General features: G+C 40.3%; 2 protein-coding genes across 6 annotated transcripts in view; both read left to right on the top strand.

Moving 5' to 3' along the window:
• The first annotated feature begins 801 nt into the window (after positions 1–801).
• On the top strand, positions 802–15836 carry LOC144194358 (stereocilin). Its single transcript, XM_077713389.1, has 29 exons — positions 802–893; positions 988–2109; positions 2967–2991; positions 3103–3631; positions 4631–5518; positions 5598–5660; positions 5882–6007; positions 6416–6582; positions 6651–6837; positions 6929–7044; positions 7419–7551; positions 7620–7802; positions 7955–7993; positions 8060–8236; positions 8521–8670; positions 9880–9938; positions 10232–10355; positions 10487–10569; positions 10687–10822; positions 11135–11340; positions 12056–12146; positions 12235–12406; positions 12485–12648; positions 13298–13453; positions 13536–13678; positions 14378–14526; positions 14736–14833; positions 15328–15475; positions 15656–15836. Exons 1-29 carry the CDS (start codon positions 821–823, stop codon positions 15742–15744), a joined length of 5796 nt encoding a protein of 1931 aa, XP_077569515.1. The 5' UTR covers positions 802–820; the 3' UTR covers positions 15745–15836.
• A 1879-nt stretch (positions 15837–17715) lies between these two features.
• The window catches only part of furina (furin (paired basic amino acid cleaving enzyme) a), a 39075-nt gene continuing 34703 nt past the window's right edge, over positions 17716–22087 (top strand). Inside the window, exon 1 of one of the 5 annotated variants that reach the window (XM_077712971.1) lies at positions 17716–17902. The gene's annotated coding sequence lies outside the window, so the exon portion shown is untranslated. Of the gene's footprint in view, positions 17903–17930; positions 18219–18243; positions 18388–20048; positions 20137–21235; positions 21361–22087 lie in introns of those variants that run through there. The other 4 variants (XM_077712974.1, XM_077712975.1, XM_077712973.1 and 1 more) reach the window with 4 other exon arrangements.

Here is a 22087-nt window from a genome sequence, read left to right as displayed (position 1 = left end):
GAGAAAACATATTAACAAAAAAAATCCAGTCATCTGGATTCAACTTTTGCAAATGAATGTGCTTGTAAATGTCCAAAGCTCATTAGTCATATTGATGTAATTTCTGCTTGGGTTTGTAATGTTAATAAGTGAAATCTAAGGTTTTTTAAATTTCCCAGAACATGGACAATAAAGGAAGAAAAAATATTGAGTAATTGATTGTGCATTGTAGAATGATTGCGGCTAAAACGAATCATCATTCATGCAATTTGTAGCCTGGCATGAGATGCTCCTCCCCTACTAAACAGGAACTTGAGTGTTCCATCGTTTTGATTATTTGACGCAGTTGTGATGCGCACTTAACTCTGTAGTCGTGCTTCCGCCTCATAAATTCCACTTCTCTTTGGATAGTTTCACCGCCTTAGAGTGCCTGGTTATTGGCTGTGAGTGCACAAGCTGTCGGCGATTTAATCATTCAAATTTGGGAGGGTCGTTAACCGCGCTCAGTCTTTTGTGGATAAAGATGACACTACCAACTTTAAACATCTTAAACATCAATATGAGGTGCGCGCATCACATAGCAGCTCCCAATTAAAGTTAAAGTGCTGATACAATACGTGCTTTATTAGCCATGCCCTGCAATGTAAGCAGATGTGGCAGCCTATTATCGAGCTTTAATCTTCGCGCTTTAATCTTCATTACATCTCAGGTCAATTCTATCAGCAAAAGTAAATTGAATTGGGCTATTTTTCAAAATCAAGAGAAAAAAACCCAGTAATCATGAATAGCAATTCGCTCTATCTCCCAGGAATGATCTGAAGACCGCCGACAAGGGTTAGGCATGACTCCTCTTCGACTTACAAGCGTCCTAATTTGTGCGGTTTTACTCGGACGAGGCTCGCCTGAGAAAACAAGTTAGTACAATATCGATAAAACTCAACGGGGTTTTTTTCCCCACCTGCATGTACTGAAATTGTTGTCTTTCTGCCCCGAATTGCTTCCATTCAGCAAGGGATGGAAAGCAACCACGGGATGTCATTCTCCAGGAGCTGTTCTCCACACTGAGTAAAGAAGGCAATCGGGATCCACAAGAGAGCTCTCAGGAAGCAACCAAGAATGGATATTTGCACCCTTGGATGAATAGTATACTGGGAGGCCTTCAAACGCTGAGTGGACTACTTCCTACTAAGTCCCTGGCTTCACTAAACCAACCATTTGACCGACATCACCTCTCTGGCTTCCTCTACAACATATCTCACTACTTCCATGATATGAGCAACGGACCGGAGGCGGCGGCGGCTTTTGATTTGGACGATGAACAGCTTTGGGAGAAGGTGCTTTATTTTTTCCTCCAATCCGAAGGGAACGCGGCACAGAACCAGTGGAGCGGTCGCCTCCCGCCCCGACCCAGGATCCAAATCGAGGACTGGTTTCTGTCTCTAAGGGGCAGCCCCCACTGGGACTGGCTTCTGGGGGTCCTGCAGGGCCTGACGACCCTCATGCAACGGCAGCCTCACAAGCCAGTTCTGACTTTGTTGTCTCAGCACTGGAGGACAGTGAGCGCCGTCGTGGAGGCCGCTTTTCAGGCGCTGATCAGCGGGACTTATGGGCAGGCCAGTGCCGGCTTGCAGGGCTTCATCTGCGCGCTGAAAGGTCACGCCGACTGCCCCTTTGGCGTCGGATGGCTTCAACACCTGCTCGGATTCATGGAAACGCGCAGCTGGAGGCCCGTGGTCAGTTTGCACTCGGCGGGGGAAGATGGCCAACACAGGAAGGGCTCGAGCGGACGCGTTAAGCCCTTCAGTTTGCCCCCCGAAGCCACCAAGCAAAAGGGTAGGCAGGAAAATAATTCTGGGGATGATTCAAGCGCAACACGGGATGAGCCAGATTCCTTGCGAAGCTTATTCCTGCAGGCGCTGACGCGCTCAAGCGGGGACAACTTGGCACAGAAAAATCTTGCCCTGGTGCAGAATTTGGATAGGCTCAGAATGGGCCTTCTGCACAGAGTGGGCAGTTCCGTTTACGGGAACCTGAAAAAGAAAGTGTCACAAGTCACTAGGGCCATGCTCGATGACGTCAGCCAGGCGGTGGATGCGCCCCAGACCACTACGAGGGGACAATGCTCTGTCGGTGAGTAGGAGTTTTGAATAGGAAATGCATCATTTTCAATAAATATTGATATCTTAAGTCAGTGAAGCTATTATCCTCCCCCACAATCTTCTTGAGTTCTTTGATTCTTGTTAAAACATTTACTGATCAGAGCACATGTGTCAAAGTGGCGGCCCAGGGGCCAAATCTGGCCCGCCACATCATTTTGTGCGGCCCGGGAAAGTAAATCATGATTGCCGACTTTCTGTTTTAGGATAAAATTCAAATGAAGAGTATGAATATATATTACATTTCCTGATTTTCCCCCTTTTAAATCAATAATAGTTATTTTTAATCCATTTTTTCTGTGTTTTTAGTTCAAAAATAATTTTGTAAAATATAAAAAAAAAAGCTCAAATAACCATTGTTTTAGATCTATGAAAGAACGGAATACTCAAAGCTTTTAATCCAGTTATTTTAAACCATTTATTAAAAAAAAATCTAAACATTATATCTAAAATGATCCGGCCCACATGAGACGTGAGTGTTTTCTGTTCTAAGTATGGCCTTTGGACAAATTCACCTCATAGCTCAGGTTTTGTTTCTTGGGACTTTAATTTTTATTTTAAACACTTTTTAAATTGTTTTTATATTTTTGAAACATCCCTCATCTCATGAAAAACAAGCATTTCCGACCGCTTTAGGTCAAGTTGGTCTTTCCAGTATTTTATGTGGATTTAGCTAATCTCTTTGCCCTTTCCTTTTTTATCAGTAATATTATATCAGGGATTTGAGGGATTTTCTGGCGGATATTGCATCAGATACGGTCATGTGTGTTGTGGATATCTACTTGCTTTTTCCAACTCGCTCTCACTATTTATTTTCATGTCTCTCTTAAGGCGACCTGAGACGGTTAATCTTATGGTAAGATCATTGACACACTACACCACCTTATTTCCCACTGGCAGCAAACTGTGTGTTAAAACCGATGATAGTATTTCTAATGGCTTTTTTTTTGTGTTTGTGCAAAAAAAGGGGTATCAAAAACAACGTGACTTGGAACACTCGAGCTTTGGGGCTTAACAACCAAGGTCTCCCAACTTCTCTGCCATTCCTCTCTTGCCCCCACAACGATGGACAAAAGTCTCAACAAACTACTCCCGAATCCTCACCATCCCGTCAAATCAATTCTAAAGGCCTTCCCGATCAACGTTATCGGTCAGAACCGAGTAGTGATGGCGACCTCCAGAAAGAAATGGAGTACGCGACCACGGCCGAAATTTTGGAGGCAGCGTGCAATGAATCCATCCCAGAGCTGAGTGGTGTCTCCAACTTCACCGTTTTCCTCTACTGCAAACTTTTGGAATGGGAGAATGGTTCAATGAGTACAGCAGGGGCTGAAATGGCTCTGGACCTGCACGCTACGTGTTCTGACGCAGCTTGGTATCTTTCCGCGGCCGAGGATGACCTTCTGTGGGTTCACGTGTGCAGTGAGTTTTTTGCGCATGAATTCAACAACACAGTCTGTGCCAACTCTTCTTTCTGGCTGCAAAGGTCACATGCGGTGAGTACCACTTGATTTAATGATTCCAGTCAAAGTACTGTGGATGGATTGGGACCAAGAAAAAAATGGGATTTAACAGGGATTGAATAAAAGTTTCACATGTAAGGGGAAGGATTAATAAACAAGCAAAAAATGCAAATGCCTAAAGGGTTACTACATTTTCATTGTATAATCTATACTAGTGATGTATAGTGACCGGCGGAACAATTTATGGTCTTTCCAAAGATAGCAGGAGGTATGTAATTAACATAGTCGTATCAAAAGAAAATCTAGGCACTCTCTGAACTTACTGCGTGGTCCGTGTTTGGTTAAATCCGCATCGCAAGATTTATAGACACCATGTTGTGAACCAACATTTGTGTTTATAGCGTAGGCATGCCGTAACTTTGGAAATTTCACTGCATTGCACAGGCGCAATATGTCAAGTTAGGTAACAATATAGCACATGAGCAGACTTTCTTTTTATGCAGCTTTAAGCGCACGTTGTGTAAAAAAAACAGAAGAATACCGAATTAGCACAAGTGTTAAACAGCATGATTCAAAATTACTGCTAAAGTATCATTTTATGACCTTTTTACTGGAGAACTGCATCTTTAGCCACTTGATGGTGTTGTGGCTCATCAATTCCCTACTTTTCATTTTTTGTTATTGTTCCTTTTACTTTTGTGCTTCTGTTCAATTATTTTTCAGTCATAGATTTTTTACTTCACTGAGCAAAACTCTTCTATTTATTTCAGGAAAAAGCTTCAGTACATTTGATAGAGTATTGTTTTGACACCAACTTGAGAGCTTCATTTAGTCAGCCTATACAGGGAATATTGTATCAAGGTTTCTTGCTAAAAATAGCAATTTTAGTAGAGCAGGTTTGCTATGTTTTGGTTGCGTTGCCGTGGGGCATTTGTGTGCACGGTAACAACACGCAAAGTGTGTGGGCGAAGTGATGCAAATGCATTTGGTCCTTTTAGCAAAATGATAACAGTATTCTTTCCCCACTCACAGGCTACCAGGGCACACAACTTCCATATGTTTAATCACACCAGCATTAAGCAGCTGTGTGTGGATCTATCGAGCGGTGGGACGGGAAGCCCGGCCCCCGAGGAAGGTTGTCGGGCTCAGATGGGCAGCGGGTTGCTGAGTGCCCGGGCTTTCCGCCGTTGCTTCCTGCCCAACACTTCCGCCCTCATCTCAGCTCTGTGTGGGAGAGAAGCCTTAAATTCCCAGCGGTCCTTCCCAGAAGGCAGTTGGGCCGCAACGTATTGCCTCCGACAATATAATCTCTCCCGTTTGGATGGCCTCGGGGGGGCTTGCCAGTACGAGGCGTGGGCCGTGGAAACGTTCCTGAATGTGACAATGCTGGAATTGTGTGGGCAGACGCATGGACTGAGAGAGCACATGTGCCTGAATGCATCTCTTTACTATCAGCTTCTTAAATCAATGCCTCGCCTCTTTGATTTTTGTGCCGAGCTCAGAGAAAAGGCGGAAGACGGCAAATGCTTACTTCAGAAGTTTTTCGACATGCTCCCAGCTCAATATGATTTGGACTCGTCCCAACTGTGCGTGAACCCGGCACCCCTGCTGCTGGATGTCTTACACAAGCTGAGTGTGTGTCAGGTAGAAGGAGGGGAGAACCAATGGTTTTTTGTCACTCTCGGATACGTGTTGAGAGTGCTGGACTTCATGGTGGGTATCTCGTCGGGTCTGGATGAGGGGGAGGGAGAAGCCAGGCAAGGCTTGGGTCAGGCCATCCTTCTTTCCAGTCTCCTTGACAACGCATCCTGGAGCGCCATGGAGCCCGAGGCCTCCACGAGCGTCCTTCACACCGTGGGAGTCTTCCTACGCCGCGAGCAGAACGCTTCACTCAAAGAGGATCTACTCAGTTGTTTCAGTGTAAGACAGAAGTCACACACTACACACGATCTCAGTTAGCAACCTTAATTAACAACTCAATGGCGCTTTTGCTCATCAGCCTGTCTTGTGGGACCTCATCGAGCAAGATAACAACTCATCTGCTCTCAGGGTTCTGTTGCAGGTATAGTGAGGCCACGGACAGTAGGTTCTTTGCAGAAACACTAATTACCAAGAACTTTTTCGTCTAATTGCTCCAATATTGATTATTTATCTATCACACTAGAAAGAACAGAATTAAATGCTTTTCTATTAGGTAGCAGAAGGTACAAATAATGGTGTACAGGTCCAATTAAAAATGTACTCACTGAGGTGGACATTTTGATTGATTATTCTGTTCTGCAGGAATACCTCCAGATGCCAGAAAACAGCTTTCGAACTCTTGTAATGTCTGCCGAGAAAGACGCTGTCAAGAGGTTCTTGTCCCGAATGCATCAAAGCTGGGATCGCATTCAAGTCGAAACCAGACGGGTTTGTCGGACCGAGTCTGTTACACACGCGCAATATTCAAAGTCCTGATTTCTCCTTAAAAAACAGTGATTTTTTTATATAATTAGTATATAAAATAATAAAAAGGAGGCATAGGTGGACATATTTCGGGTCATGTGGGCCACATTGTTTAACATTTGTTATACAGGTGTGATCCACAAGGCCCAAAATGACTGTCCCAGTCAAAATGGATTTAATGTCTATGAGCGTCAATGGGAGGCAATGAGTGCTTTATAAAGGGTTAAAAAAACTTTTTTTCTACGGTCGCTCATTGGCTTGTGTTTGTCATATACAACAGATGTTGCCATGTTATCTGCACAGGCAATTTTGAATGTATGCCAGATGCTCTGTTGGAACTGACATCTGTTTTTGTCCTGTTCATCTTGTCAGGCTTCTCAAAAAGAGCTGCAGGCCATGGAAACAATGGCTGCTGCTTTTATCCATAAATTCCCTCGAGTAACCCCAGAGCTCTTTGTCGACTTGTCCCAGTTCATTCCATTCATGTCCGTCTCCGACATCATGAGCTTTCCGGCCTCCGTCGTTGTGAATGACAGCGTGTGAGTCGCTGACCAGCGACGGATCAAATTTAGACCGTGGCGTCCTGATGCAAAACTTCTCTTTAAAGGTTGGCTGCCATTCGGAACCACAGCTCGGAGATGAAGTCGCCACAGAAAAAGGCCTTCATGAAAAGACTCTTACTGTCCAGTGAGTTGGGCGATGTGGCCACCTGGCCAATATACTTCCTCAGCTCTATCCTTCCGTTACTGCCTTACCTGCCCGTCCGTCATTTTCAGCAGCTGACCTCGCAACAGGTTGTAGCAATTTTAAAGCTTTAAAGTGAACAGCTTCTATTCACATGAAAAAATGAGGGTGCAAAGTAATGAAGGACTCTTTGCTATTTAGCTTACGCCTTTGATGGAGTTGCTTGGCAACAGCAGCCTGGATGGTGTGAGAGGACGCCACGTTGTTCGGACTATTTTCAATAAAAATAACGTGGTCACCGTTGATGATGTATTGAGGTGAGAGAGTTCAATCACGACTACGATTTGCCGACATCGCAGTCTGTTACGATTCGATTGGTCGGTTTAATATGACGATCAGTTAGATTTAATCTAAAGTCATCCAAAATACAGAGAAATTTGGATGTTTTTAACAATATTGTTGCTGAAAAACATAACAATGTCAATCATTGTGTTTAAATTGAATCAATTTCCACTCGATTGTGTTCAATCAATCTATCCTGCTGTATAGTAACCACCCTAATCAGTATTAGTGCCACAATCGTGTACAAATCATCTTTACTACTGCATCAGTGTGATACATTAGTAACAGATCTGGGCCTAACGAAGATGATAATGAAAGATGCTCCAATTGCTCCAATTATTCTCTGCAGGCTCGGTGCCCTTGCATGTTACTTGGATCCACTTGACCTGCATCCATTCCTTCTGAACCCAGCCATTTCACCCGCTCTTCAGAAGCAGCTGATTGAATGTGTGTCCAAGGGCTTTATCAGCTCTAGTGGCAGGGTGAGAGGCTTACGTTCATATCACAATCATTTTCTTTTTGTGTCTGGCTAACTGTTCTTCCTGGACAGCTATCATCCTGGTTGATCCCAGCAATGCAGGCATCAAACGCCAGCCACATGGCTGCAGCAGAGTTGAAAGACCTCAGCGCACTCCTGCCGCAGTTAGGAGCCTCATTCTTACTCTCACTTCCATCACAGCGGCTCGTAGATCTCTTCTCCCAAACAGGAATGGGACAATGTTCTCCAGCGCAGGTCAGAAAGGCGCTGGTTCATTTATTGTCCAACTTGAAACTGAGACGTTATTTGAACCAGTATGCATCTGATATGCAAGATATGTCTCGTTGTAATATTTCTTCCTCTAGCCCTCAATGGCTCACATTCATCTTTGTTTTCTATATTTCCAGGCTTTTCAAATATTGTCCAAGATTTCAAAAGACACTGATGTAAGTAAAAATTGGTCAAACTATTTGCTACGTATGGGTAGCCTAACTTTCACCTCCTTCTGGCAGCTCACCTTGGAAATATTGTGCAGACTGAAGCCGTTACACTCTGGGCTATCCCCACTTGTGCTCAGAGGTCTACGCTGGTCTGAGATCAGTCAAACTGCTCGCTGTCAGTGTTGGGATGGTGTGCTGACAGAGCTCAAGCCTGGCCATAAAGCAATGCTGTACCATGCGATGCAAGAGGTGATGGAGTTACTAGTTATATTGTAATAGATCTCCAACACTGTAACGAACCTCATTAGCTTCCGTTGACAGCGATAGACGTCAAGTCCACTTAGATTAGGAGATCCGGCAGTCAGCGAACAATTTGAAACCTGGGTAAAATTGGATTTGACGTCTCTTGCTGTTAACGGCAGTGAACGATCATGACTTTTACTTTGTCATCAGATTTTTAAGCATGAGTCCGTCTCTGGTGGAAGTACTACATATAGAATTGAAAAAATAACAATGACCTTATCAATCAGCAGGCTTTACACAAAGACTCCCTCAATGTCACTCAGGATGTGAACTGCCTCTTGCCATTGATCCCACTGAGGAAGTTGAGTGAGGCCCTACAGGGGGTAGGCCTCCCGGGTGACATGCGTTTATATGGAGACATCAACTGGTTGCCCCAGCAGGTGTGCATGCATTTTTTTTACCCCACTAATGTAACAATAATAGGTTGTCAGGAAGGAACAGGAATGAAGAAATAGCCAGTAGAAGTCAGAAGCCAGTTAATCATCATCGCGTCTCTCCCATCAGCTGTCAGGCTCTTTAACAAATAAATGGCTGTTAAGACCAACCGTATGTATACATGTGCATCTATGTGTATGTAGTTATATATATATACATATTTCATAAATGCACTTATTTATTATTTTTAACTTATTTATTACCTATTTATTTACTTGTTAGATGTATTTTCCCGTGTCTGTATTCTCACCCTCTTGCTACTGTTACAGTAAAATTTCTCTAACCTAATCTAATCTAATCTACTAAATCATTGGACATGCTTGAGATGAGCTCTTCAGAATATTAATGCACCATGCGTGCCAGCCTTCATCACGCTAATTAGCTTGGTTCTGACATAACAGGGCAAAGGAATGTCCTATAAATTAATAATAGCTACATGAAAGGGCTTTTGTCACAGCCTGCCGTCTATTAAATTGCTTCCAACATGAAGGAAGGCCGATCAGCCGCAGGAGATCTTTTAAATCAAAAGTGGAGTTAACCTACTATATTATACACATAGTACAGTATAAGTGCATGTCTATATGTATTTCCATCATGTTTTGTAACAAATGGGAACATTGTGTTGATGAAATATTAATGTATTTTCAAGTGCAGTTTATGTTAATCGTGAAATATTCATCTTTGTAACCCTCTATAAAACAGGTGACTATTTTTGCTAAATACAAATACACAGACAGGCCATAATATCAACATATACAAATGTGGGCTGCATGACCCCAGATGTGATGTTCACATATGTGTGGACCTGTCTTAATTATAGTATAAAGCTTATAAATAATGATAATCATTGCATTTTACATATTATGTTACATAGTGTTTTAAGTGAATAAATACTTTGATAAATTAATGAAATGAATTTTTTTCAATTAAAGTAAACACAAATTCACTCTGATTATTGACCCTAATCATACTGTAAATTTTATTTTTAAATGGGTTCAAGCCATAGCGGAATTAATTACATGCAATATTTGAAGGTGCACATGGGGATCAGCAATTAAAAAAATCCCTATCTTTAAACTCGGGTAGTAGTTCATGTTTTTTTCAAATTATTTCTACTAATTCACGTTGAATTCCATTTTTTTTTGTCTGGACAGGCTCAAGTTGTGTTCAAGTGGATGCACAACTCTAAAAATCTCACCAGCAAGATGATGAGGTAAGTCTAGCGTGTTACCGCGGGAGTAGACATCCAATTCTTTTGAATTTGGAGCGCCGGCTGCGAATGGACGAATATTCATTTGCTGTCGGCTCTCCCAGGTCAACTGTATTGGACGCCTACTAGTTAAAACTAATGTAAATTCAGAGCATAAGGATGAAAACACCCAGTGAGTTTAAATCACACTCCGTAGCTATTTTGGGCAAAAAAATGTCCCTCTTGTTGTTGACTCCTGGTCTTAATGCTAAAATGCGCTTATGCATCCAGATGTTAACAAATTTGTGTGCTCATAGGGAACTTGGCCAAGTTGCGGCTGGAATGACCTGTGAGTTTTTAAGACTTTGGAGCAATGACACCAATTTTACAGAGTTGCTTAACTTTGTGACTATGCTGCCAAAAAACATGAGACCTGCACTGGTGAGAAATTAATGCACCAAAAAATGTTGACTTATGACCATTTCTAAGTCAATTACCTTTAGATTTGCAAGCCAGTATCTCAAAAAAAATGTCTTTACGTGCTTACTTTTATGTGTGTGTTGCATAATCAGCGGAAATGTATCGTAGAGGAAGTGCGGAGAAATTCTAACCTTGATGCCAACGCTTTAAGCCCTCGCCTTTCTGCTACTTTACCGCAAGTATCTCCTTTTGTAGTATATGAATGCAAACCTTTTGTCAATGATTTCCAGTAGAAAAAAACAACAACAAAAACATACTTCTGCTCTGCTCTCTGTCTTTTTCTCTTTCTCAGCGTGACAATGATGGAAGACCTTTCCAATACATCCCTCAGGGCTATTCTCGACCATGTTCAGTCACACTTAGCTGATTTCCTCCAGCTGCCATATTACAAGCAGTCAAACATGGCCGAAAAGGCTTTAAGGGAATTGGTAATATTATTTATAACCCTTCATTCAAGCATCATTATCTTTGTAATAGTACAGTTTTTGAATCAATTCTACTATTGGCTCGACTAAGATTGTACAGATGTATCCATAATGGGGGTCAGGGCTACTTTTGATGTATGGGAGACAATTATAGGTGCAGTATAAAATATTTATTCTTTTGAAAAAATGATGGTTATATGATATTTTGAACCAGCGACATGCATTAAATTTGAAAGTATTTATGAGTGTTGAGAAGATTTAGGATTGCAAATTTTACAATAAATGTAAATAATAACCGAATGTGGCACTCTGCAGGGGTTCTCTTTGCATAATGTGGGTGTGATTGATGGTCCCATTCTGGACTTGCTGGGCCCCCTTCTGCCTTTTTTGGATAGAGACAGTTTGGCCTTGGTCGACAGAGGTGCTTTGGCTTTGCGATTGGAGGAAATGAGGAGCTTCTGTTTTCCTAAAGAAGCCTTGCCCGATATCAGTGCCCTGCTTACACAGAAAGACTTCATGGGGTAATCAGCCTTTAATTACATGATATAGTACAGCAATACTTTTAAGATAGTTACACTCATTCCAATAATCCAAGTAATAAAATAAAAACAATTCAGAAAAATACAAAAAATACTCTAGATTTTCAATAGATTTTGAAATGTATGTTTTTTTTAATCGGCCCAGTATTTACCTTCCTGCCAGCCATTGACACAAATGGACGTCCAATTCATTCAAACTATGAGGACTGGCTCTGAGTGCCCATGTTTCATTCATTCATCTAGCTTATGGCTTATCCTTAAAAAGGTTGTGGGGGTGCTGTAGCCTACCCCACCAAGTATAGGCAGCAGGCAGGTTACACCCTAAATTAGTGGCCAGCCAATCACATGGCACAAGAAGACAGACAACCCTTCATGCTTACAATCATACCTAGAGTCCATTTAGAGTGTTCAACCACTCTGCCATGTATGTTTATTTGGGATGTGGGAGGAAACTGGAGTACCCGGAGAAAACCCACACAAACCGGGAGAACGTGCAAACTTCTCACAGGATGCTCAGAACCCACCGGGGATTGAACCCTCGATCACAGAACTATGAGGCGTACGTCCTACCCACTCGCCCACAATGACTCAAATGATTTTGGACATCTAGTGGTGTCAATGGTAGCTAGTGAGTTTGATGAGTACCATATGAAAAAGGGTTACTATGACAGTTAACAAAACATGTCTAATTTTCTAGGGAGCCATCTAAGTGGCAAGTTGGAGACATTGAACATTTGGGAAGGCTGTTGTTTTCCCTTTCAACAAAACAGATGAACTCCATCCCACTGGTGAGCCCCAGGACCCTGTTGAGAAACTTATTAAATTTCATCACACGGCTGTCTAAAGCAAGATACCCCCCCCCCCCTCCCTGTTTAGAAAGTGTTGAATAAAGACACAGTGGAACAGGTTCTTGTGGATCAGAAACGCTGGGAGAAGAGCGCCACTGGGGAAGTCTGTTTGAAGTGGCGTATGGACCAACATCAGCAAAAAGAGAGAACCCATAGCCTCATGAGAAGGATTGTAAAGGTTCAAGACAGTGGTGCAAAAGGTTCACTGTGTATTTTCTGTCTTTTTAATGAACTATATGTATAATTGACCATGAATCATATGGAAAACTATGTTATAGTTCCAAGCTGTGCGGATATCAGAGGTACATTCCCTTCTGCTTGGGCATCATCTCAGTTGAGCCGTATGTCACAAGTCGACTTGACAGAGTGTGTGGAAGTCTTTGGTCAGGATATGTCGCTAAGCTCTGAGCAGCGACGGGTGCTATGGGGCAGACTGAGGCAGGTCAGTGAACCAGGTTTCAGGAATGATTGAAATGTAAGCGTCTTCTTCGGTACAGCTTCAAACTTAAGGTTTGGGGATCAGATCTGGCCCACAACATCATTTTGTGAGGTTTGATAAATTAAATCACTTGCTTTGACTTCATGTTTCTTGCAAACACAATTCCCCTAATCTTTAATAAAATACATAGTACAAAGATCAGAGAAAAGTTACTGTTTTTTTCCCCCTTTTTAAAATAAAAATGTCAAACTAACATTAAGATTAAAATAGATATTCACATTTCCACTTTTTAATTAACAAACACAAGTAGAAAAATAAAACATAATTTCCTATTGTGAAGCTAAAAAAAATATTGTCCATGACAATTAATACTTTCAAAACGCCTGTTAATTCATTGTATCACTGATTAGTATCAATTCATTGATTCATAGTTGTACTACTAGTTGGCAAATAATGACCCCCAAAAGAAGCCAACTACAATATTGCTTTTTAACAAAATAAAGTACCTTATTATTAAAGCTAAATTTTTGTATAGGATCTAATGACATTTTTCCTGTTAACCTCAAAAAGTGTCAAGTGATTTACTCAGCGTCATAGTGAACGGATACCAAGGATACTTTCAATGTCCTTATCAGTCTCACGTCCACCACAGGGGTTCCATCCGGTGAGGGAGCTCAGAACAGATGACGTGCTGACTCTTGGTTCTCTGGTGACTGAGATGACAGTCAGAGAACTGCATGACAGCTCGCTAAGTGATGTGGCTGCGTTGGCCCATCTGGGGACACTGTCACTCTGGAGCACAAAGAAGGTCCATTCAATTCAAATGTGAATTTGATGCATGTCGACTTGAAAACACTTCCATGTGCCAATCACTCCTTTTGACTTTTTAGATGAGAACGGTCATTCTGGGGGTGATGCAGAGGGGCAACTTGAAAATCGAGCAGCTCTCCGCCATTGATCTGGCGACATTTGGGTATCTGATTTGTGGTTTATATCCATTAGAGATGAAAAGATTGGATGCTTACAACCTCAGGTGAGTCAATTGAACTGTGTCTGTGGGCCATTTTACACTCTTTCCATTTGAAGTCATGTAAGGGATAAATCAAATGTGTCTTTGCTTCTATTTTTTCCACATTTTCTTTTATTAATAAGTTAGCCTTGATTTAGTATCTCACGCTACCCTATGCAACCCTCTAACATGTACATGATTAGAATGTGACAAAAATGTTTTTCTTATACTTTTCATATTTACGTTTGTCCTCTTGATCAGCAATAAAAGCCAGCCAATCAGCTTATACTTTTGTGAAAAAACAAACATTAGTACATAATGTTAACATTTCAACCCGCAATCCCAAGACTGTATTTATGCCAAATATTTTAATTATAAAATAAATCTTGACATTCAAATGTTACCATTCATGTTTTCAATACAATGTACACAAAAACATAGAGTTAACACCTAGTCACAAACTTTCATGGAAACAGACTAACTACAAACCAAATAGATCGGACAAAAAAATCACTTCTGCCTTCATGCTGCACAAATAGAACCATTTTATGGAAGAATTTGTGAATTAGAAGAGTAAGGCCATTTAGGAGTTCTTCAATTAACACAACAACGCATCAACAAATAGATGTAGAGTAACTAAAAAGACGATGCCAACACAAAAAGAGTAGTGTGTGAATATTTTGTTTCGAGGAGTAAACGGGGGAACTTTTCTTCCCGAGGCAGCGTGGCGGTCCGGTTCCTTCGGGAGATGTCCTTGCCATGCACAGAACAACAGATGGAGACTTTGACAAGTCGTTTGTCCAGATCCGAGGCCTTTGGTCCAGTCAGTGCTTGGGGACCTGAAGTTTTTACTGAAATTGGGACACTGGCAGGTACAGACAAATGTATTGTCCCAAAGGATCTTTTCCTTGCCAACCTTTTATAGTCTCTCATCCACAGTGAGGAAGGACAATTCTTGATGGATTGGAACAATTAAAGATAAAATGTCCTCTGGGTTTGAGAGTGGGACTGGAAAAGTTTCTCTATTTTGAGGTACATTGGTGATCTAACCACTGTGTTTGTGAACTTTCTGTATTCGCAGCGGGCCTGGGAGACATTGTTTTGTCAGCTCTGACACAAGAACAAGTAGAAGGACTCACCAGTGAGGCAATCGGCTTGCTGTCACCCAAAAAGATGGCAGTACGTTCCTTCGCCTTTGATTCCATAGCAAAACGTCTTGTGTGTATAGTTTCTTTCAAGACTCGAGCATTTTCTGATACAAAAATATTCTCTAAGAGAAAAAGGCTAGTGAAGCTATTCACTTCTGATAACAAAAAAAACAGCAGGGTTCGTAGAAAGGAGGACTAAGGTTGAACACAAGCTTGAATGCATATTTAAGCATATTATTTCTCATTTGGAATCATTTTAATTCTATTGTTCATAAGATACAGTAGACAAAATATAAACATTTTGATTTGCTAAGAGTTTGTGTCTCTAAATATTGTTACAAACACCAACCCATACAACTCCAAAGTATTTAATTTTCAACAGAACTTTTTTCTAAAAAAGCACATCACACTTTTGAACATTCTAAATGCACAAATATGTACAAAAAACAACAAAGATGAAAAGACTCCAACAAAAACAGTCTGCCTTCTCTGGTAGTATTGCTAAAAATGACAATGACCTGCCAGGTGGTGTTCAGTGCCGTTAAGTTGTCTTGGCTGACTGCTGAGCAGGCGTGGGCCGTTACCGAGGACCAGTGGACCACGTTGGACAATGAGCAAAGACACGCCCTCGGACTCGCTCGGTACGAAGGAGACGTACTGCTTGAGAGGAGAGGTATGCACTCATACAACAATAGTGATAGAAACTAATTGAATTGGTTGGACCAAGGCTATTTTCATAATCCAATTTCCTTTAATTAATAGAGTAATGTGCACTTCTATGCAACGCTTGTGATTTTTATGGCGTAAAGCCAGCACTCGAGAATGTTTGTTTGGTTTTTTTTTGTGTGCACAGGGAGAAATTCGGCTACAACAGCACTGAAAATAGACTGCTTGGCTTTATGCTTGGTTGCTCCAAGTTTCTGGTTATGGCATCTCATTTGAAATGCATCAGGAAATTTAATTAGCATTTGACACCCCTTGTCATACACATATTTGTACATAAATAAACATTCTGAATTGTTATATTGCTTCTCTATGATGGTTCCTTTAGTTAACGATGCAAAGGTTTTCATTTAAATGACTGTTTTAATGCAATGTAGTTTTACAGTATGGTTGTGTAGTATACATTTTTTTTTGCATATGAATGCCTATCCAGAAAATAGAAAGCACATGTTGTAAATGATCACTTGAATTTAATGACTACAAATTTGGAAAATAAAATCTACATATTTTCCCTCAAGCTTCACTAGTTCATGTAGTTTTCAGTACGATTGTTAGACTGTTTAATTGATTTACTACAGTTAATAGTAAAAAGTCTACACACCCTTGTTTAAATACCTGATTTTTCTGTTAGATAAAAATGAGACTGACAATGAATTTTGTAATAATATGAATACATAATAGTCCTACAAAATGTGGTACTTAAATACAACTAAATAGGGCCAATAATAAATAAACTACTACCGCCAGTTTGGATTTTAGGCAATAAATACTTCCCGATAGTTTGAAATATCAGTCAATATTAGCACAAAACTAATACCTAGGCTTCGAATATAAAGCAACATAGAAAATGGCAGTAAAACTTGTTAATCAGGTGCACGTTAAACAGTAATGTTACAAATATTAACAAATCGTTCTCAATTTTTGGCATTATTATGTTTAGCTTGTGTTTGTGAGTCACAACTATTATTTCTGTTGGGTTTACATGTGATAGAGCATGTGATTCCTTTTCTGTTTCACATGCTAGCTTCGGCCCTTTCTCCAACTAACAATGCGACATTGTAAAGAACTTTGAATGGCATACGTATCTGAACTTTAAGGTGCTTAAACGCTGTTCTCAGTTTGTGTAAATTCCATCGCGAGCAAGGGTACAGGGATAATAGTGCAAGCCTACCCGTTGGCACTGGGGTTTAAATGGTGCTTGTGCTCTGGTGGTTTAATGTAAAATTCATTGTTACTCTTCAATATGTCCATAATACTGTTATAATGGGAAGACTTTGTTTTCGTACACAGTGAGGAAGGACTACCATTCAAACAATTTCCTCTCTAGATCCTTTTATTTAACATTTAGTGATGTAAAATATAGTAGTTTCCGTGAGATAGATTTTAATTTAATGTTTGGTTAAATAGCTTTTTATTCTTCTAAACTGAAGTAGTATTTTTATTGAAATTGTAAATATGTCTGTTTGTACATAATGGGATTTGTGCAGTCGCAACAGCCTTAGTTTTTTATAACGCAACTTAAATTGAATGTTGAAGCGATTATCTCTCATAATGTGATAGTACTGAAATGTTTTCAATTTTGTTTAATTGCTGTGAGGAAGTGTAAACATTTGGCTCTTCTTCAGAGCCATCTGCTTTGGATTTTTTAATTTTGTAGAAGCACCCTTTTTTGAAAATTCATGTACTTACGTTTACTATACTACATATTTATTATGTTGACTACTTATTTATTACTTATTTATTGATTATTTATTTTGTTATTCATTGTGTTTCAATTCAATTAACATTTGTCCAACAGGCTACCCTAATAACATTATATCTATCAATAAAAAACTAAATATAAAAAAGAAAATTCAAAATAACATAATGATTAATAATGAAAAATAAGAATAATTTCTAACATTCTCGTTTGTTTATTGACCCCCAAAATAACTTGCTATAGGGTTGAAGGTCGGGCATGTCAACATGTTTGTAGCATTTCAACCCAAATATTTGAATTTCCACAGATAAGTATTAAACATTTTGACAACTATTTTTAAAAGATTAACGACTTTAGTATAAATAAACTGGCCACCTGCTTGCGAAACAACGAATTGACGTTACAACACCACTCGCGACCGAGAGGTGGTGCTGTCGCCACGCTTACACGGCGGACTGTCTCCGGAACGTCCCCACTCAGTCCACGGCCCGTGACGTATTTCCTGGGGCTTGTGTGGACCACTCCGGTGGCACACCACAGAGGGCTATCATGACTATTTATAACCAGCTATTCTCTCTTATCAAATGTTCGCTGGTTTTAGTGCGCTGTCGTCGTTTATAGCACCGCCGGGTGCGAGACAACAACACGCCGGATCGAGCAGCATGTAAACGGAAGCTGGTAAGTTGAAGCCTCCGTAAGTTTGCCGTTAGCGCTGTCAAGACATATTCAGACTTGTTTTGGTAAATGTTCGCTTTTGGCGAGTCCGATCCTGAAGGGACAGCGAGTCCGATCGGGACTCGGTGATCTCGTGGAACCGGGGAGCTGTCAGTGGCTCCGGGTTGGGAGATCACGCACGCCGAGGTGACGTCGATCGTGTCCGGTTTGATTGGGTGACGACCGCCGGCTTCCCTGGATCTGGACATTTCGATACGTTTTTTTTTTAAAGCAAAGGAATGTTGATCAACGGTGCGTTTGTAAAGTCAAGAGTACTTGGGTGAGCTACCGTCAAAGTCAAGTTTGCGGGCTACTTTGTGAGGAATTTTTGGGGAGATTATGACTACGTGGTGGTGGCGGTGGTGGGGGTGTCTGTCACGGGTTTGACGCGTGAGGTGAGGCGGAAAACACGCTCCTATCGGCGGATGCATCGCAGACCTCCAGTGGAGGTATTTCTACGGGTCTTAGAAGTTTGTTTCTCAAACGCACCTTGTTTACTGTTTTAAACAACCAAGCCAAGAACAAATGGCATTGTTCAGGGTTTATGAAAGGATTAAAAAAAAATCACCAATTAGATGAATTGTTGGTGATGATGCAAGATTTATTCTGTATATCCCTCATGTCATGAAATTATTTTCTTCTGACACAAAATAATTGTTTTTATTGTTTTTAAAAGTGCTGACCAGAAAACAATGTCCTGTCCTTATTTGATCTAATTAACATTCTTTATTGTCAGTCACAACACCAGTTATTATTATTATTTTACAAATGATTGACCCATGTTGAAAAATGTTGTTGGCTTGCTTTCTTTAACCATGCAATTTTGCTGCAGTTTTATTTCTGGTCTCCGGCAAAGCGATGATTTGGAGATGTGAGGATTTTGCTCAATTCCAGCAAGCCTAGTTTTAATTTGGAAGAGGAAGGCACTGAGAGCCTTGGTTAAGCAGCCACGCTTAGTTCATTTTTGGTGCAAGTTGTGCACAAAATCTTTCAAAGAGTATCTTTATGATGATACAACGTTGTAGTTACACATGCATACATATGAAATTAAATTCAGTGCTTGCATAACTGTTGGATAAAGCGTGGTTGAATTGGTTATTTCTGCACCACACGAGGCTTGAGAAATTGACACACGCATTTTAGAAGCTGAGAATTCAAACATTTCTCAGAACATATCATGGGTCCAGGATTTTCACTACTGACCAAATGGGATATTTCCAACCACTCAAAAAGTTTGCAAATATTAATCAATGAATAAATTCAGACTGATTATGTGACATGGTAGATTTGTTCATAAGAATTATCAAACGACAGTTGTCCAGCTGGTGGTATCTTCATAAATTGCTTGATACAATGTGTCCAAAGGTGGAGGTTGTTCATTCTGTGTGGGTTACTTAAGCAATGCTTGTGGACCGTAAAACGTCAACATTTTTCACTCCCTTGTTTGGCCATTGGAGATTTGAAGCTTGCCCGACGTTTTCTGTCAACTCCTCCCGTTCTGTTCATAGACATGTTTTACCACGTCGGTAAACTCCAATTTAATGCTGGATTCAAGTGTGTGTGTGTGTGTGTGTGTGTGTGTGTGTATTTTCAACTGCGATGTTGGATTTTACATCACCCAAAAACTTAAGCAGTCCTAATTTCTGAGACGGAAATCCAGTGTTAACTACAACTACGCCAACTCTCAATTACTTTTTAAAAATATATTTGATAAGGTCCAGCTTACCCACTGTTGGGTCTGAAGTTACAGATCCCCATACTTACCAAGCGTGCACAAAGGAAAAACGAGGCATGAGACTGTTATATTTTAAAGCAACCGCGCGGCTGGGGAAGGTTGGAGGCGCGAGTCCATTATGGAAACGCGCTCGGCTCTGCGGACCCTTCTCCCTTCGCAACTTAACATTCCCTCCTGTAGTGAATTTAAAAGGACATCAGTAAATACTAAAACAATTAAGCCTTCTTCAAAGTGGTTCTTTGAATTGCTCTTTTCATACCACTTCACTTTCCTCTGTGACAGCCGCACGGCATCGTCTCATTTTTCGACTCGAATCTCTGGGGGCGGGGCATTCAGCCACACCCAGGCTGCCACTGATAGTACAGTCACAGTGATGAGGGTGGCAGCGGATTTCATTTTGGCTTTTGTGTGATGGTATAAAAACTATGAGAGGTCAAGGTTAGGTGGGCGGTGCTCGTGGCAGGTGAGCAGACACTAAGGATAGCCAGTATAGAAAATGGATAATATGTTCTTAGGAATTTATACAGAATGTCTGATTGCAAGGTTTCATAAAAGAGAAATAGGATTACAATAATTAAATTGATATTCTATAGAAATGTTCTATATATGAACTGGTCTTATTAATGTTAAGAGGTCTGAGAAGCAAAACTCATCCGTTGGGGCTATGTTGGGGCCAGTTGTGTGTTCAGTTTTTCTGAATCTGACCAAAATGAGCCTGTTGAACAGGAATTATTACTGTAAAGGAACACGGATGGTTGAGTCATTCCATTTCTGGTCAGATTAGATTCCAGGAAAGAAGTAGCAACTTGGGAATTTTCATAGTTGCTTATCCGTGTTTGGGTACTTTGTCTCTATTTTATTGTGTTGTAAAAATTGACTTGCCATGGTGGAGTGGTAAATTAAAAATTGGATTATTTTGGATGGCAATGGTTCATCCAATCAATAACAACATTTATAATGAAAGATTCGCAGACACAACATTTGAACAAGAATACTGAAATAGAAATGCACGTGTACACTTCCAAATAAGAGTCCAGATTTCTTCATTTAAAAGAAATATATGTAGTTATTTTTGTCTAGATCCCTACAAAGCATTTCTCAACGTTTAGTGATCAAGACTTCTTGCAATACAGGTTCTGCAAATAAAAAATATCTTTGATCTGCAGTTGAATAAGAGAATATCATTACTTGTTTAATACTTTTTCTCCTTCCATAGACAAATGCGCTAACCTCTACTTTTGGTAAGTAGAGGTCAGCTAAACAGAACGTAATAAGGTTGTTCTACTTCTTAGCAAAGTAAAAGAAAATATTTAACAAATTAAGCTCACTTGAAATCTCCTAATGTTTGTAAGCTTAGCATTATGAGTCTTCTAATTAGGACGTTCAGAATTTCCTCCATTACATGTTGACTGTCGGACATATGGTATCAATTTACTGTGTTTCTACCACAGACAACTCACAGAGTGTCGGTGAGCTTTGCTTTATGTCTCTGGTGAATAGCAAAATAGTTCCCGCACACACCAGTTGTTAGTGTGTGCGCACTTTTTAACCCTGCTGTTAACTGAGTGGCTGAGCTCGTAGGTGAGGTCACAGACTTCTGTACTTAAAAAGTCAGCACATACTAACCTCAAACAGAGGTTTAGAATCGTGTTTACTCACAGCACCAAAAGACGGACGCCAAAGTTGAGTGAGTAATGGCAAATTTACTTTTACTTTTTCTTTTTTTTGTAACCTGTGTATTCTACATGGCTTTAAAAAAATGTAGTTCAACTTTTATTTACTATTCTCCAAATGTTACTTATCATTTTAGTTGATCTTATATCTGTTACACAGGCAAAGAAAACTGCAAAATGTTATTATTAAACTTTTGCACATAAGATTTCCATCTAGGTTTTTCCAATACCAATTTTTTTGGTTTATTGAAAATGCTCTTTGGGATTTTTGGCTGTTTGTACTTTTATTTTGCAATGCATTGACCAGCTATTAAGTTAAATTGTTCTGATTTAAGACTTTTTAATATCAATGTTACTTTGACTGCATAGAGGTAGTCATAGTAGAAAAGTCAACATTTTTTAGAGAGCTTAAATAATGCTGTACTTAATGATTGAGATAAGTGTATGTGGTTGAGATGATTTTGAACTTCCCCAATCCAGCTAGCAAGACAATAAAAGAGATTAGATGTCAGACTGTGAAAGAGGACACAAAAAAGCCCTGAAAAAAATTCCCTCAGCAAAACAAGGACATTTCACACGATGTCTTTGTTTTGTCATTGGATAACTTAGAATAATTATCGATTGCATACCCAAAACATTTTTTTTACTTTATCCCTTAAAAGCATTTATCCAATTATGGGTGCCATCATGTGCCTAAGGCACTACACATGAATATTACTGCTTATTAACCATTTAGCTTCT

The sequence above is a fragment of the Stigmatopora nigra genome, chromosome 3 (genome assembly GCF_051989575.1).
Source record: "Stigmatopora nigra isolate UIUO_SnigA chromosome 3, RoL_Snig_1.1, whole genome shotgun sequence".
NCBI classification, from domain to species: Eukaryota; Metazoa; Chordata; class Actinopteri; order Syngnathiformes; family Syngnathidae; genus Stigmatopora; species Stigmatopora nigra.
This window is presented reverse-complemented; position numbering and strand designations above follow the sequence as displayed.